Genomic DNA, 15,336 nt, shown 5'->3' with positions numbered 1-15,336 from the left:
CAAGAGAAATCTTGACGAGTGGATGGGAGATCGTAGGTTTACCCCGGGAATCATCTCTGTGTCACTGCTGGACAGAGGCACAGCAAACTAATGGGTATAGTATTCTCATCCTAAGGGGTGGTGAAAGCCACACACACTCTGGCTAGGCTTATAAATGCCCTAGGGCAGATAGCCTAGTATGAACCTATGAACCTATGAACATGTTGTTGTCTTTCAGCTTTTCCCGGTTAGGGGTCACCACAGCGGAACTCTGGTCCACTAATGATTGGCAGTAGATTTTCACGAACGCCGAGGTGCCAGCTCAACGTTCAACCTTCAACGAAGACACTCCCATTTACGCATGTCTTTCAAACGCCCACAACCATGGGGAGGACATGCAGACTCCACACAGAAGGCACTCCCCACACTCCAGCCGAGAATCGAACGGGAGAACCTCTTGCTGTGAGGCAACACCGCTACCTCTGCACCACCGTGGAAGTATACCCTCATTAAATATTTAATTGACTAGTTCTCTCCATTTTATTTGTTTTAATGCATAATCCTACCCTACAGCATTAGCAAATTTTACTGCTGTGCAAATCATTGGAGCTTTAAGTGCCATATGACCTGCTCTGATCACCTTATACCACAGAGACAAGCCTACAAAATGTAGCAATCTCCATTATATTTTAATGATTGTGCTAAGAGTTACTAAGGCCACTTCTGATCTGTGGGCGGCCATCTGTAATTTTAAGTAAATTTCAGTAATTAATTAAAGATGTCTCTTCTGCATTATAAGATTTCATTTATAAGTGCAAGGTGATTCTATAATTATTACTGGAGACACCATCGCCATGCCCCACTCCATCTATAAAGTGAAGTATGTCATTTGTTTGTTCTGCTTCAAACAATTAAGAGGCACTAAGCATAAGATCTTGATTATTCAGGGGTAACTTGGGAGCTTAAACTTAGATGAGTAGCATGATCAGTGTCACACAATACGCAGGTGAAGACTATAGGAATTGAACACAGATCCACAGGATGACAGTTGTACCAGAAACCTTTTCCTACACTACCATTATATCTGCAGTATGTGTGTGTGTGTGTGTGTGTGTGTGTGTGTGTGTGTGTGTGTGTGTGTGTGTGTGTGTGTGTGCGTGTGTGCGTGTGTGTCCATGAAATCAATTCTGACCTATAGGGGACCTATTTATAAAAATTACTCCCTGCTGAAAGTGTACAGTGGCATTATGGAAAGATTGTATAAAGTCGGTGGATTTCTTTTGAAAACAAGTCTATCTGTTTTTTGGTATTTACCGATATTAACTTTAAATGAAATGCTTAACAGGGTGGTAAGGATAAGGGTGTGAAAATTTAACTGCTGATTTAGCATGACAGTCACCAGAAAACAGAGGGAAGGTAGCATGAGAACTGTGGTTAACCACCTACAGCAAAGTGGTGCAAACTTGCTGTCTCTGATGTCATTTTTCATGACGATCCTTATTACACAGAACCTGAGTGTGGCTGTGCCACAGGACATTTTTGTGACTGTAGACTAATAGTGAGCTTGATTTTATCAGAGTCATATGGTCTAGCTGTGGTTATACACATCAGCTCACAATGTGTTTGTATTACACGATCCTTCAGCAAAACCTGCTCCATGGAAGAGCAATGGCTGGTAAAAGCTACATACCAGAGTAAAGAAAAAGAAAGAAACATGGAGAATCTCATGTGTAATGTATCTCTGTTCTTATCTGGGCAGAATTACAGGAACATCTCATTCTCAGGCAAACAGAACTATTGGGGGGGGGGTGAATTAAGTATGTGATGAATGCCTTTTCTCCTGTCAGAAAGCAGAGAAACTACCAGCAGATGTTAGTATACAAGCCTGGATCACTGCATATCTGCCCCTCAACATTACAAAACAAAGTTTGCAATGAAGCCCTTTCTGATACTTTCCAAGTATAGCCTGTTTTAAACAAGCACATCAACTTATCAATTATCTTCTCATATAAAAGAGATACAGCAAGTGTCTTCAATGTAAAAGCAGGGGATTCACTTATGTTAGCATGGGAATGGGCAGCAAGATATACAGACCTATTTATACTGCCTAATGGTTAAGGTGTTTGCCTTGCAAGCACAAGGTGCAGGGTTTGAGTCTCACAAGGGACAATTGGCTAAGCTTAAAATGGCTCGCAAGGGCAGTTAGCTTAGTACTAATCTATGAATCTATGAATCTATGTTTATACTGCATGTCACCTGCTGCCTCGGACAGGGGGTGTTAGCTGTGATACACAATAAAGCCTCCAACTCTACCACTAAGTGGAGTACTGCAGTCTGTTCTGGTAGGTGTTGTTGCACTGTATGTGGGTCAGCAGTGCTGGTACTGATCCATGTTGTGCATCATTACAGTATCCACATTTCAGTACTGGCACAGGACATGGGTGTGTTAAGAACCACTGACAGAAGGGGACTCTGCAGGGCTTTCAATTACTGGTGCCAGGGTGAATGAATGGTGCAAGACACAGAAACGTGGACTACTTCACTGAGTAAGAGACTGCAATATTAATAAAGGCTACGCAGACAAATGGACTGCAACAATGCATGGTTTCACGTGTTCCATAACTGGCAGAGGAGACAAACCATATGACACCTAAATGCAACAGATAGTAATGTTTACAAAATTCGACAATCCAAGCTTGCCAGTGTGAGCCAATAGACATATCGAGCTGGTATGCAAACATGCCTGCAGTCAGGAGGTGGAAAGGATAAGCAAGATGATGCAATATTAAAGGGCATACAGGTGTCACAAGATAAGGAGATTGTAGATACGCATAATGGTGATTTAACAACCTACGGAATCTTTAGTGTTGGCTATAAGAGTGATGTAGCCAGGTGGGACAAACGTAAATAGATGCAGCTGCTGACCTTACTGATGTACACTGTCCATGCTGGTAATCATGTGCACACTATGGTGTTGGCTGTGTTTATCTGGATAGCAATGATGTGGGTACCTGTTTCAACCACACAGAAAAGAGGCTCCGTATTTACTACTGATGCTGTACAGATGTTGCCTTGCATGCTTTTAGGCATTCAGACAGATGCTTTCCTCCAGTTTGTGCCATGCTGTTTGGTGGTATGCCTGTGAATGCAACTTGGGTCTCCTCTGACCCAGAATGGAGTTAAAGTAGGAACTTAGTGGGTGAATAGCGGCTTGTACTAGGGTCACCTCTCTATGCCCATACAGGATGCTCCATCAGGTAGATGTCACTCACACACACTCACACACACACACACACACACACACACACACACACACACACACACACACACACACACACACGCACATGCACACATGCACATGCACACACACGCAGATACACACACACGCAGACACACACACACACAGACACACACACACGCACACACACACACACACACACACACACACACACACACACACACACACACACACACACAATACTAGGCCAATTATGCATGTTAATAACGTTAACCACAACAAATCTTTTCTGGACAGACTTCAAAGGATAAGGATACAATGCAGACAGTGAGGTCTTTCTGCATCTGTTTTTAAGCATGCTGTCATGTCTCTAGTAACTGGCATGGTGAAACATATTCTGTAATATGCGATTATAACTGCTGAGGAGAGCAAAACCATGGCCACTGGAGAGTGACATCAGTGACAATGACTTCATCTTGCACAATGTAAATGTACTGACATCTGATCAAAATGCGCACATTAATGAACAGCCACTGACTGCTGCATTTTGTATTCTGCTTGGCATGGATATGCAAGACATGGTTGTCACAGACACAACACATTAATTAGACACTGTCTGCTGTCCTGAGGGATGCCCATCAGGGTGACTATGACCTAGGTAGTGAGGCGGTGCCACATGAAGAGGTACAAAGCTTTGGGAAGCCTAGCAATACTTTGGAATCTTCTGAAGATGATAGTCTCACTGTCGGAACAGTGATGCCTGCCTATAACATGTAAGGCAGATATCTGCACCATTTGTTTCAGCCATAATGCATGTATGTGGTGCTACCTAAGTTACACATGCAAACTCCAATCCTACACAAGTATTGTGCCATTCTATGCCATAAACAGTGGCAGCAGTGACCACATCTCTGGTCTTTTCAGTGATGCTGCGTATGCAGAGCTGGGGGACTATAGCATACTGAGGATCATGAAAGGTTTATGGACAATGCAGCTGCTAGACTGACACAAGATGTGCACCATCAGGCTGAGCCTGGCTGACTCCTTGCCTTCCATTCACCACAAGTTTTGGCATAGCTTGCTCTGTATCTTCAGTGCACCACAGGTCTCAGAGTAGCTCACTTTGTGTCTTTTATGCACCATGAAATGGATGTGGCTTGCTCTGTATTGTTCCATATTGTCCACGTGGTGCTGAAGTGTACAGGAGTACTAATTATGCTGTCAGTGGAGCTATATGTTGTGCACTCACTACAATACATTCTATGCATGAGTATGGTGCTGCCATGGTGGGCAACCTAATTGAAGAAAACAGACTACTCATGCACATGCTTGTAAGATTTCATGCCTCTTCATAGTGTTCATTGCTGCAGGTGATATGTCACTATGTATCCACATGCCAACACAGACAGAAGTGCAATAAATCCAGTATAACAGCTGTCCCCAGTGATATTAACCAGTATGACTCCTATGCCTCTGTACGTCTGTGTTTTTGTCTTGTATGCCATACATATGATAATATTCTGTAACTGTGTATATTTCTGTTGTCCAGATACTTTACAAGCACAGATGGTATACATACAATGTGCATATACCTTACCTAATGTGCAGCACAGATGGTGTACATACAATGTGCAGATACCTTACCTAATGTGCAGCACAGATGGTGTACATACAATGGTGCTTATATTGTTTGAGGAGGTGTTCTTGTAAAACACCATTTTACTAAATGTTTAGCAGAGGCTGCAGATTTGGTAATACTTGTCACATATACTCTGTATGTATGCAAATCATGTTGACATGTAGGTCCACAGGACTCCTAAATGGCACAAATCAGGCATGCAGTGTACACTGTTTGCCATCCCATGCATGGGTTTCAGATGAATCTCTGTCATCCTAGATGGTACATTCATCTACAGTGATGTTAGCTCAGGGTATGATGGATTTGCTATTGTCAAATGCCTGGGCATCACCATATTATACAGTATCACAGACTGAAAGAATACTCTGCTGGCTCGTTCATGCTTTGATTGTAGGTCCCTTCCACATATATCTAATTTATGAATCCCACACTTCAAGAGATTAAATGCTGTGTCCAACACTGCCCTTTTTTATCTTTTGGCTCTGACAGCTGACCATCAGCTTGCCCCAGGTCCTCTTCTCATTCACTGAGTCTACTGGACCAGATTTGGCCTACCTAGGCTATCCCTATGCCACATCTGGGGCAGGTGAAGTGATTAAGAACCATGGTCCAGAATAATCCTGCTGTCAGAAGTGTTTTTTGTTAGTTTAATTCTTAAATGATTCCTTCTCCATGCCCTTGCTTATATCATCCTAGGGTAGATGTGCAATGGGGCACACTGGCATGTTATCCTACATACACAGTAACTCAGCCAATATGCCTGCCCTCTTCAGACTATTCCTCCACTCCTGTATGTCCCCAGGCTCCACTGGAGGTAAAACATGAGTTGCGTATGTGTAATCACTGGAGGTCAAATATGAGGTGCGCATATGCAATTATCCTACTCCCCCAAATTGGTGTGAACATCCTCCCATACTGGCATCTCAGATGTCTGAGTTGCTAATCGAACCTGGGTTTCCTGGGCCACAACCAGGGTTTTATCCCTCTGCATCATGTCGCTGGCTAACACTGCTCTTGTTCTACTGTGTGTCATGTAATATACTGCCCTGCATATGTTTGGTAATGGCGGATAGAAGTAATCACCCATGTCTGTACAAGGCAGGAAGCATCAACCACCTATGGAATGGAAGGTTGCATATATTCTGCAAATTAAAGGTTTAGTTCCCTCCATACTCCTTTTCTAGCCTTCCCAATGCCTATTCATTTCTTCAGATGTATTCCTTCTGCTGCTGCTGTTTTTCCCTGTTTGCATCTGCTAACTAGTGTGCAAGTTATATTTGTACTCATCAGTGCTATGTGAAGTGCCATCCTCGAGTGAATGCATGGTGTGGTTCACTAATCTGCTATATGTTCACATTATGTACATTCCCAGGATATCAGACCCATTCAGGAAAATACCAGCCATGCTTCACACAAGCTGCCAACTGATGGAATGATATAATTTCCTGTGAATGGATGCTACCATTATAGGTTTAGCTGAGGCCCTGATGGTAACATGGCAGAGGTTCATAGCTCAGGTTTATACATTCAAACTTCAAGTTCATAGTTTCATAATAGGCTACTGACCTCTAAGGGGGCCTTTTAAACCGAGTCATGTTTCCCTAGTGAGATTCCAACCCTGTACTTTATGTCTGTCAGGTAAATACCTTAACCATTATGCCAACCTTGAAAGTATTGTGCTTTCCATCACTGGCAGACTCACTGTGGTGAAGAATGCCTGCATGGTTGTTTAATGCTCAGGACATTATAAGGAACATTATAGCCAGGCTCTGAGATGCACAGGAACAAAGCCCTCTCTGGTTGTTTAATGCTCAGGGCATTATAAGGAACATTACAGCCAGGCTCTGAGATGCACAGGAACAAAGCCCGCTCTGGTTGTTTAACGCTCAGGGCATTATAAGGAAAATTATAGCTCGGCTCTGAGATGCACAGGAACAAAGCTCTCTCTGGTTGTTTAATGCTCAGGGCATTATAAGGAACATTATAGCCCAGCTCTGAGATGCTCAGGAACAAAGCCCTCTCTGGTTGTTTAATGCTCAGGGCATTATAAGGAACATTATAGCCAGGCTCTGAGATGCACAGGAACAAAGCCCTCTCTGGTTGTTTAATGCTCTGGGCATTATAAGGAACATTATAGCCCAGCTCTGAAATGCACAGGAACAAAGCCTTTCTATAGATGACCTCAGTTCAGTTAGCAGCACAGGTGATGGAAGAACCAAGTATGAGGACAGTGGAAATGAGAACCTGGCTTGCCCACTCTGGTTAAAGGTGAATCTGGTTGGCTGATCATCACAATGCAAGTATAGGCTTTGGAACATGAGCTTGATGCTATCAAGCTGGTGGTGAGTTTGGAGCTTAGTAGAATGCCTTGCTTGTCTTTGTAAATGATGATGTCCAAATATAGCCCTTACACAGGCTAGGAGAAGGGACACAATTGGGGTTGAGGCAGGGAAAAGACCACTGGTGATAGTAGACGTACCATGCAGCTCCCTTGGTTACTAGTCTAGAAATTTGGGAAGGGGCTGAGCCACAGAAAAGATGATGGTCCATGGATGATGGTGGCAAAAACAGATTTCATACCTGCCTGGATGACAGCCCCAACAGATGTATCTTACCCAAGTCAGTGGCCATTTATCATTGATATGAAATAAACGGGATGAGTTTCATGAGGGAGCTAAAATCTGACAGGTAAGTAAATAGAAAGCATTCAGAAAAAAATATATATGGAACATTACATGTCATAACATATAGGTGAGGACAGCATCCTCAAAGCAGCTGACTGGGAGATACCTACAGTATCTCCAGCAAGCAGCAGAAGTATTCCTATAACCACATGTAAAAGCCATGGAAACCTGGGTGTCTAGCTGGATGGGCCAGCCACATGATCCTGGTAGTCAAGGATCAGATCTGAAGAATACACATTATAGATGTAGTACAGAGTGACACTGTCAACCTTGTACCTGAAAAATAGTTGCTCAATCATCCAGGATGACAAAGCTCAGCTGTGGAAGGAACCTGAACTGCACAACAGCTTGGCAGGGTATGTAGTACCAACAGCCATCCCATTATCAATGTGCAGCAGGGCAATTAATGAATATGTCTATGCAATACCACCCTTGTCTTTGTCACTCAAGCCTGTGCACTCCAGATTTTGCACAAGTATAATGCGCTTTGCCAATCATTCTTCATATCAGTTTGCAACCTCTGTGGAACAGAAACAAGCCTGAACCATGCATTTTAGACATAGCACTTCTCCACCTCAGCCTATCTGATGTCATGTAAACTGTGTGGATTTCCTCAGCACTTCATTCATAAACTAAAAAACATTTTTGAAGTGTTACCACACTATAACACAGGATTTTACCACGTACAACATGTTGATGAATTTCAGACTTTGAACCTGAGTTTTTATTAACTACAGGGCAACCTGCTCTGAGTTAACACATCAGTCAGATAACATTTCAAGACTAAAGAGACTGGGTAAAATTACATAATCACTTGAAGAAGTAGTTTCAAAAGAATGTAGCAATATTTGCTAACCTTTAGTAATGCATTAGAAAAGGAACCTCACATGACAGTCCTTCGGAGAAAGTACAGATAATCTGCAGTGACATATACTCCTCTATGCCCCTTGAAACACTGCACTATTTATACTAAATGCTCGTGTGCCTTGTATTTCCACACTTTGCTGCTACTTTTATGTTCTATAACTTCTACTGGTACTTGCACTGAACTGTTAAATCATATCTATGTTCTATCCTGTGTTTTGGGGCTAGGAGAACCCAGCCTGGGTTCAGTTCTACAGTCCTATCAGCCTCATTTCCCTCGGTGCACCCATGCTCTAATTTCTTTTTTTAAGATGTATTGCATCTAGTACAGATATATGGCCTGCTTCATCTTTGTGCCAGGTAGTTAACCTGCTGCCTTATGGTCATGTGTGTGTGTTCATGAAATCACCTGCTAGGACAATAAAACACAGGAAGTCAGCTTTCTTCATATACTTTGAAATCTGATATTGTTCAGGACTGTAGCATCAACTTCATCCAGAGCAGACACAATGCACTTTACCTAGCCCTGTCTGAACACCGTTCCTCATACCATGCAAAAAAGCAGAAGATGAAGTGTCTATATCAATAGCAGCCCCTCAGTCCCTCTTGAAAATATGTTTCCAAGGTCTTCTGAAAACTTTGATATATATGAAGCTGGGGTAGACCTGTCTATATTAATACTCTTACACCTCATTTCCTCTGATTTCTACACTACAAAGTTAAACAGCCTATCAAATGTTTAAATTCACTTCATAGTCCTACAACTTCCGATCTGTTGCCTAGCTTCTTACATCTTCAGTGCTACAGTTTAGGCAAAGAGCAATGCTTTTAGGCAATGCACAATTATTTTTTCTATCAGATGTTTGCCTTGCTCCTCCTAAACTTATCAGTTTTTTTCATAACGTTAGATCTTTTTTTGGGGCACATACAGTATCGAATAACCAAAGTAGACCTGTAGAAAGCTTTCTCATCATTAACTATATGGATGTTACTATCAGAAAAACTTCTGTTCTGAAAATTAGGACAGTGCTCCTCCGTTTGACCCTCTGCCTGATATTTAGTGGTCAGAGATATGACTTTTAAGGCACCAAGGCTGAGAGATATGTTTATGTCCAGGTCAGCACAAATGGATAAAAATGCTTCCACAAACACAACAGAACAGTTTCACTTCAATGTTCGTACTGATTAATTTTGCCCTAATTAACATGCACCAGAGGAATGTACTCTACATTCTTAATAACATTTACGATGCTTTATCATACGTGCAAATTGCTCATTGTGATTAATTATTGCATATATTTACTGGGACACTGCCACATATAAAAAATATTTGTGGTGTTGATATTGTAATAATACATGAATGGAAAAGGCTTTATCGGCATGCAACAGCTACAGCAATCACAAACTTACTAGATGTATTCTTATTATAGCTGTTGTTAGATTCCAACTTTTTAGTGTATTCATTTGTCTGCTAGAGCTGTATGCCACAGTCTGGATGCAAGAAATACCAGCAATTACTCATCATACAAACTGACAGCATGGTCAGATACTCTAGGGGAAAGCACTATTCAGAAAAATGTGATCCACTGACCAGAAACTCCTGTCTGTCTACAGACTTAGCAAGTCTGCTGGACACTGTCTGTACTTGTACAAAGTTGCTAAGGCTGGAGCTCCTTGCCTGTATCCATCAGGTCTACACCTTCCCTGCCACATTTCAAAACCACTCTGAAAGACTTACTAGTGAAAATCTGGCTCTGTTCTTGCTCATAACAAGGACAGACTATATCCTTAAATGTGAATAAGTATCTTTCCATTTCTTATACCTCCTTATTCTCCCTTTTTCACTTACTTACTTACTGCTATCTAATTCTTTTCCCTGACTCTCTCTCTAAATATACTATAAACCTGTCTTTCCCTCACTTCATATTGTAATTCCTGCTTGTATAAAACTAACTTACCTTTAATTTCTCTGCAAACTATCTAAAATTTCTCTAAATATTAAATGATAGTCATATACCTGCTATTGATTCTTAACCATTTTTTTTATTGTGTCTAATTTGTTATAATTATTTGAAATGCAGATGTTTTTGTTTTATTTTTGAGGATTGTATAATTATTTCTCTTAAAATGTTTTATAATATTTTGGAGATGTTCTCCCTGGGCTTACACTGAAAATGGGCTTCTACCCAGTTGGACCGTCCCGGTAATCAAATGTAAATAAATACATAAACAATGGACAAGGAAATTAATAACTCTGCCTTTTTCATGCAATAAATTGGAGATTGTAACAAAAAGGTAACATGCCTCTGTCTCCTGCAAGTTGTTCTGCCTGAAGTTCTTGAACAGGCTTTCATTAATTCTACTCTTAACTTTTTAAAACAGGTTTACTGACTAACAATGAATGCTCATATTTATTTCTTAGTAACTCCACCCACTACATTGGATTATATGGAGTGTGTTCTGATAAAGTAGTAAATCACCAACTAAAAATGCAAAATAAATAAATAAAACTGAAATCACAAGAAAAAAACAACCTTCTTTACAATAAAAGTGGTGAATGCAGGCTCTCATCTCTGCACGTTTTTAAACATGGTTATATGTTTTTATTGTGCTACTGTACTGTGTGTTTCTCACGTTGTAAAACTCTGAGCATTGAACTCTCTGATGTTTACTGTTTGCTGGATGTATTTCTGAGTTACCTGCCCAAACCTGCGAACTCCAGATATGCATTTAAATAAAACATCTGGCTGAACTTTGTAAGGAAAAGTAAAACGGCTTTCTTCTTCACCACCTTTTCATCTTTATTTTAACAAAAATGTAACAGCAAGCCGTGCCATACAAACAGTTTAAGTTCAGCCAACCCATGCAGCAAGGAGATAGGATTAGTTAATAACTTCAGCAATCATTTCTTCCTACTGTAGAAGGTCATTTTGGTAACCACAACCTTTAGTGTACCTTGACAGCACAAGCAACAAAATATTGCCAACCCCTCAAAGTTTCCAGGCTGCATTCTTCTATCTAGATGACTGTATATGTAGGGACAGCAAACTCCACATGCAATGCTGTGAGGTGACAAGTTTTGCAAGTCCTTTTTGCAGCACTTCATTCAGCTATGTACACTGTTACTCTCATGAACATCACCTGCATGCCTCTATTCACTATGTCTTTTTTTCTTGCATGATAATGATTTTTATTCCTGATGATAGTTAATAAATAACTATCTCAGTTTACACATAAATCCAAGAAGATGATGGTGAATACAGTGATGAAGATTACTCTCTGTATACAGATGTTTGGTTAACTGGTATAAAAGACTGGAGCATAAAAAACTATGAATTAACCATACACAGAAAAGCTTCAGCAACACTGTTTCCCCTGTCATTTAACATTGGGATGATCTGAGATGGCAAACCTATATTACTGGCCTCTGTAACTATTTGGATAGTTTGGGACAAAAATCCACTGTGTTTCTTTTTCCTGCAATGTGTGAATATAAAAGGGGTGAGGTTGGAACAGCTTAGATGGAGGTATATCGTAGGTGGTGGTGGGTAATGTGGAGATGCTGAAAGAATGAAGAAAAGCCAGCCTCATATCCAATAAAGTTTCGAACCATCTTCAGTAAGTGCCACAGTGGTCTTTCCATCTGCCAGGACGGAAGGCAGACTGGATAGAAAGACACTCTTCTGCTCTGCTTTGAACACCACTCTTGGGTATCACCTTCATACCTGGACAGAAGAATGTACAAGACAAACAGCAAAGCAATATATTGACTGGTATCACAAACGGCCCATTTCAGGGAATATGAAACACAGATGTTCTTCTCTCACATCATTTATTCCTTTGGAAACATTCCACTTCTGTGGCTGTACGACTATTTCTGAGCTAAGACAGTCATTTCCTTCAGAGATAGTCATTACCACCAGAGAAAAGTAGTAGCTCTTAACCTCTTGCCTCCAGAAACATGGACAAATCCAGAAATTACTGGGACACTTTTTAAAATATTAACCAAAGAAGCTGACAGAATAAGAGAAAAAAAATATTTTTGATTGTAACCTCAGTATTTTTTGTTCTGTCTTATAACCAGAAATTGTTAAAATGTAAATCACTGTAATCTTTGTGTAATCTGTGTTTGGAGCTTTTCTCCCCAGGACTCCATTGAAAACGGGTTATTTTGGCCCAATGGACTATCCTGGTTAACCAACTGCAAATAAATAAATAAAATAAATAAAAAGAGAATGTGAATTAACATATATTTTCTGAAGTAAAAGATTATAACTCTGGTTATTGTCATTATTTATTAAAGGTAATCCACCACCTTCTCCCAAATTACCAGTTTTAGGAGGGATTAGGAGGGAGTCAAAATAAGGGACATTAGAGAGTAGTGTATTGGCAGCATAATGTCATTTTTAGTGAGAATAAACAATTGCAAACAGATTATCTCCTCACCCAAAGGGTACAACTGTTTTGCTCCAGTCCCTTTTGCAAATATCAGAGATATCACACTTACCTCCTCGATGAGAAATGTGATGGCAGTGGAAGGCCAGGTGTTTTTTCTTGTGTAGCACCTGTGGATTTTTGAACAGGTAGTAAGAGCTTAGAACATAGCCACCAAGTGCAGACAGAAGGTAATACAGAGTCTGATACATGCTTGAGCAGGTATATCACACCAGCAAACTGAAAGCAAACGAGAACTTTACAGCACAGTAGAAAACAATAAACTGCTGTGATGAAGTACACTGCAAGAGCTGTTTATATAACTGCAAAACTGGTAAAAGCAGTTCTGCAAAAAAAGCAGTCTCCACCTCCTGTCAGTCCCAGGATTTTTTTATTGAAATTCAGGTGAGGTGAACAAAGGGTTAATTTTGAAATGTGTTGACAGTCATTGCTATAATACTGCTGCTGCTAAAAGTCAGCAATTTCTGTTGTCTGATCTTCCCACCCAGCTGCAATAACTATAGCTATATAATGCTCGCAGATTCTACACTATAAAAGGTTTCTGTTTCATTATTGCATTTTTTTAATATGTCCCTGTGTGCTAGTATCTTCCCTTCCCACAAAGCCTAAATTCTTGTAGTAATAATTACTTAACAAACCTGTTTAGCACAGTTACCATTGCCATTAGTTCTGAAAGAAGCATGATGGCCACTGCAGTAACATAACTAAAACAGCATAGGTTCTAATCCCATCTCAGGTACCTGGACTACAGCTGTGTAAGTGAAACACAAAGATGTTCTCACATTTCATAATCAACCTTCTCTGCCACAGAAAGTAAACTTTATTAGAGTTGACAGTAAAAGAGGATAAAATAAATATATCTGATAGCTACTAAAGACAATCAATATGAAAAAATACTCCAAACATTCACAAATGAATATTAAAACATATTAAGGATTAAACCAGATGAACAAAAAAGGGAAAATAAATATTACATTACAAACACAAGTGAAAGGGCATTAAAGCTGATGCTCTATAACCAGTTACACACTGACTGAATGATGTCAGTGTGTGGTCAGAGAGCCGAGAGTACCAGAAGAAATGCTAAGAAAATACACACACACACACTAAACAGTAATTAATGATAAAACACATGGGTGCCAGAACCTTAGAGCCAGGGGGAGCCCCCCCCCCCCCCACACACACACTTTTACAGCTGCAAAACCTGTTGGGAAGTTAAACTAACCAAAACTAGTTGTTCTTGTTCTCTTATTGCTCTGTGTTACAGGAATTATGCTGCTGATGTTCTATTGGTGCTGCCGGATCCAGAGTCATGCTGGTAAGGAGAGTTTTGTTCTTTTATTTGCAGGAGTTCCTCTGTGTGTGTGTGTGTGTGTGTGTGTGTGTGTGTGTGTGTGTGTGTGTGTGTGTGTGTGTGTGTGTGTGTGTGTGTGTGTGTGTGTAAAATGCCCCAGTTAGGTATACCTGGTGGTTAGTGTTACTCAGGCTCGAACAACAGCCTAAATTCTCTACCCATACCACCAGTTGTGATTCAGGGAGCTGAGTCCATAGCTCTCCACTGTCCAGATTTTCACAGAATATTTGGCTCATACTTTTGGTCTGTTCCTCTTAAAATTTGTGTTTTTCTGGCAAATCAGTGAGAACTGAATCCACTAAATAATGATAGCTCTTTAAGTTTCAGTCTTCCTATCTTTCAGGAAACACATAGTAACACAAAACATTTTATTTTATCAACTTTCTAAGATTATACATGTAATATTTAAAATGTGTCCCTGGTATTGGGCCTTTAACCCCCAAATAAATGTTGGCTTTTTCCAGATTTCTTGTGCTGCGAAGTTGAGAGATTTAGTTGATCATCAAGTGGATTTTACAAGGAGCTGAGAGCTTCATGGGAAGAGAAGTTTTATGCTACTTATGCTAAGTTGTTTGCATTGTTAGTAGCATAACAGGTAGTATACTTGCTTTTGATGCAGAAGGCTCTGGGCACTACTCCCACATTATGCAGATGGATCGCTGATACTGGACTGTGTTGTACTTTAATGGGAGAGGATGCTGCAGTCCTATGAATGTCCTCCTTTGGACTATGAACCTGTTATCAGTTTGCCATCCATTCCCTATTGCAATATTGATAGTTTATCATGTTTTAATGTAACATAGGCAATTTATTCTTCAAGGGCAACAGCTACTTTATTTGTAGATGAAACAATTAAATATAAAGTTGTTTCCTAGCAGCAACCTCTTCATTAGTTAGAGATCCCTTTAATGTGGAATTATTTAGATTACTTACTTTTGAATATTTACTAATATTGGTGGATTGCAATGACAGAAGATTGAGTGGCCTTTTATGGTTGAAATTTTCTGAAATGGGTAGTTTTGTCATTATTGGTTCATACATCTTGCTTCATTGCTTACTAGAAGACTGTTCCAAACTACAAATTTAAAACACATTCTAACAAGTGGTGCTGTATTATACAAAG

At 40.3% G+C, this 15,336-nt stretch overlaps 1 protein-coding gene across 1 annotated transcript in view; it reads right to left on the bottom strand.

Annotated features, from left to right (window-relative positions):
* The window catches only part of GDPD3 (glycerophosphodiester phosphodiesterase domain containing 3), a 318,837-nt gene extending 305,707 nt beyond the window's left edge, over positions 1–13,130 (bottom strand). Inside the window, exon 1 of the mRNA XM_044086278.1 lies at positions 12,912–13,130. Within this exon, the coding sequence (XP_043942213.1) occupies positions 12,912–13,050 (139 nt within the window). The 5' untranslated portion in view covers positions 13,051–13,130. The remainder of the gene's footprint in view (positions 1–12,911) is intronic.
* Positions 13,131–15,336: the final 2,206 nt, after the last annotated feature.

Source organism: Protopterus annectens, chromosome 10.part0 (genome assembly GCF_019279795.1).
Source record: "Protopterus annectens isolate FY-2018-M chromosome 10.part0, PAN1.0, whole genome shotgun sequence".
Taxonomy (NCBI): domain Eukaryota; kingdom Metazoa; phylum Chordata; order Ceratodontiformes; family Protopteridae; genus Protopterus; species Protopterus annectens.
The sequence above is the reverse complement of the archived record's forward strand: the minus strand, read 5'-3'. Positions and strand labels throughout refer to the sequence as shown.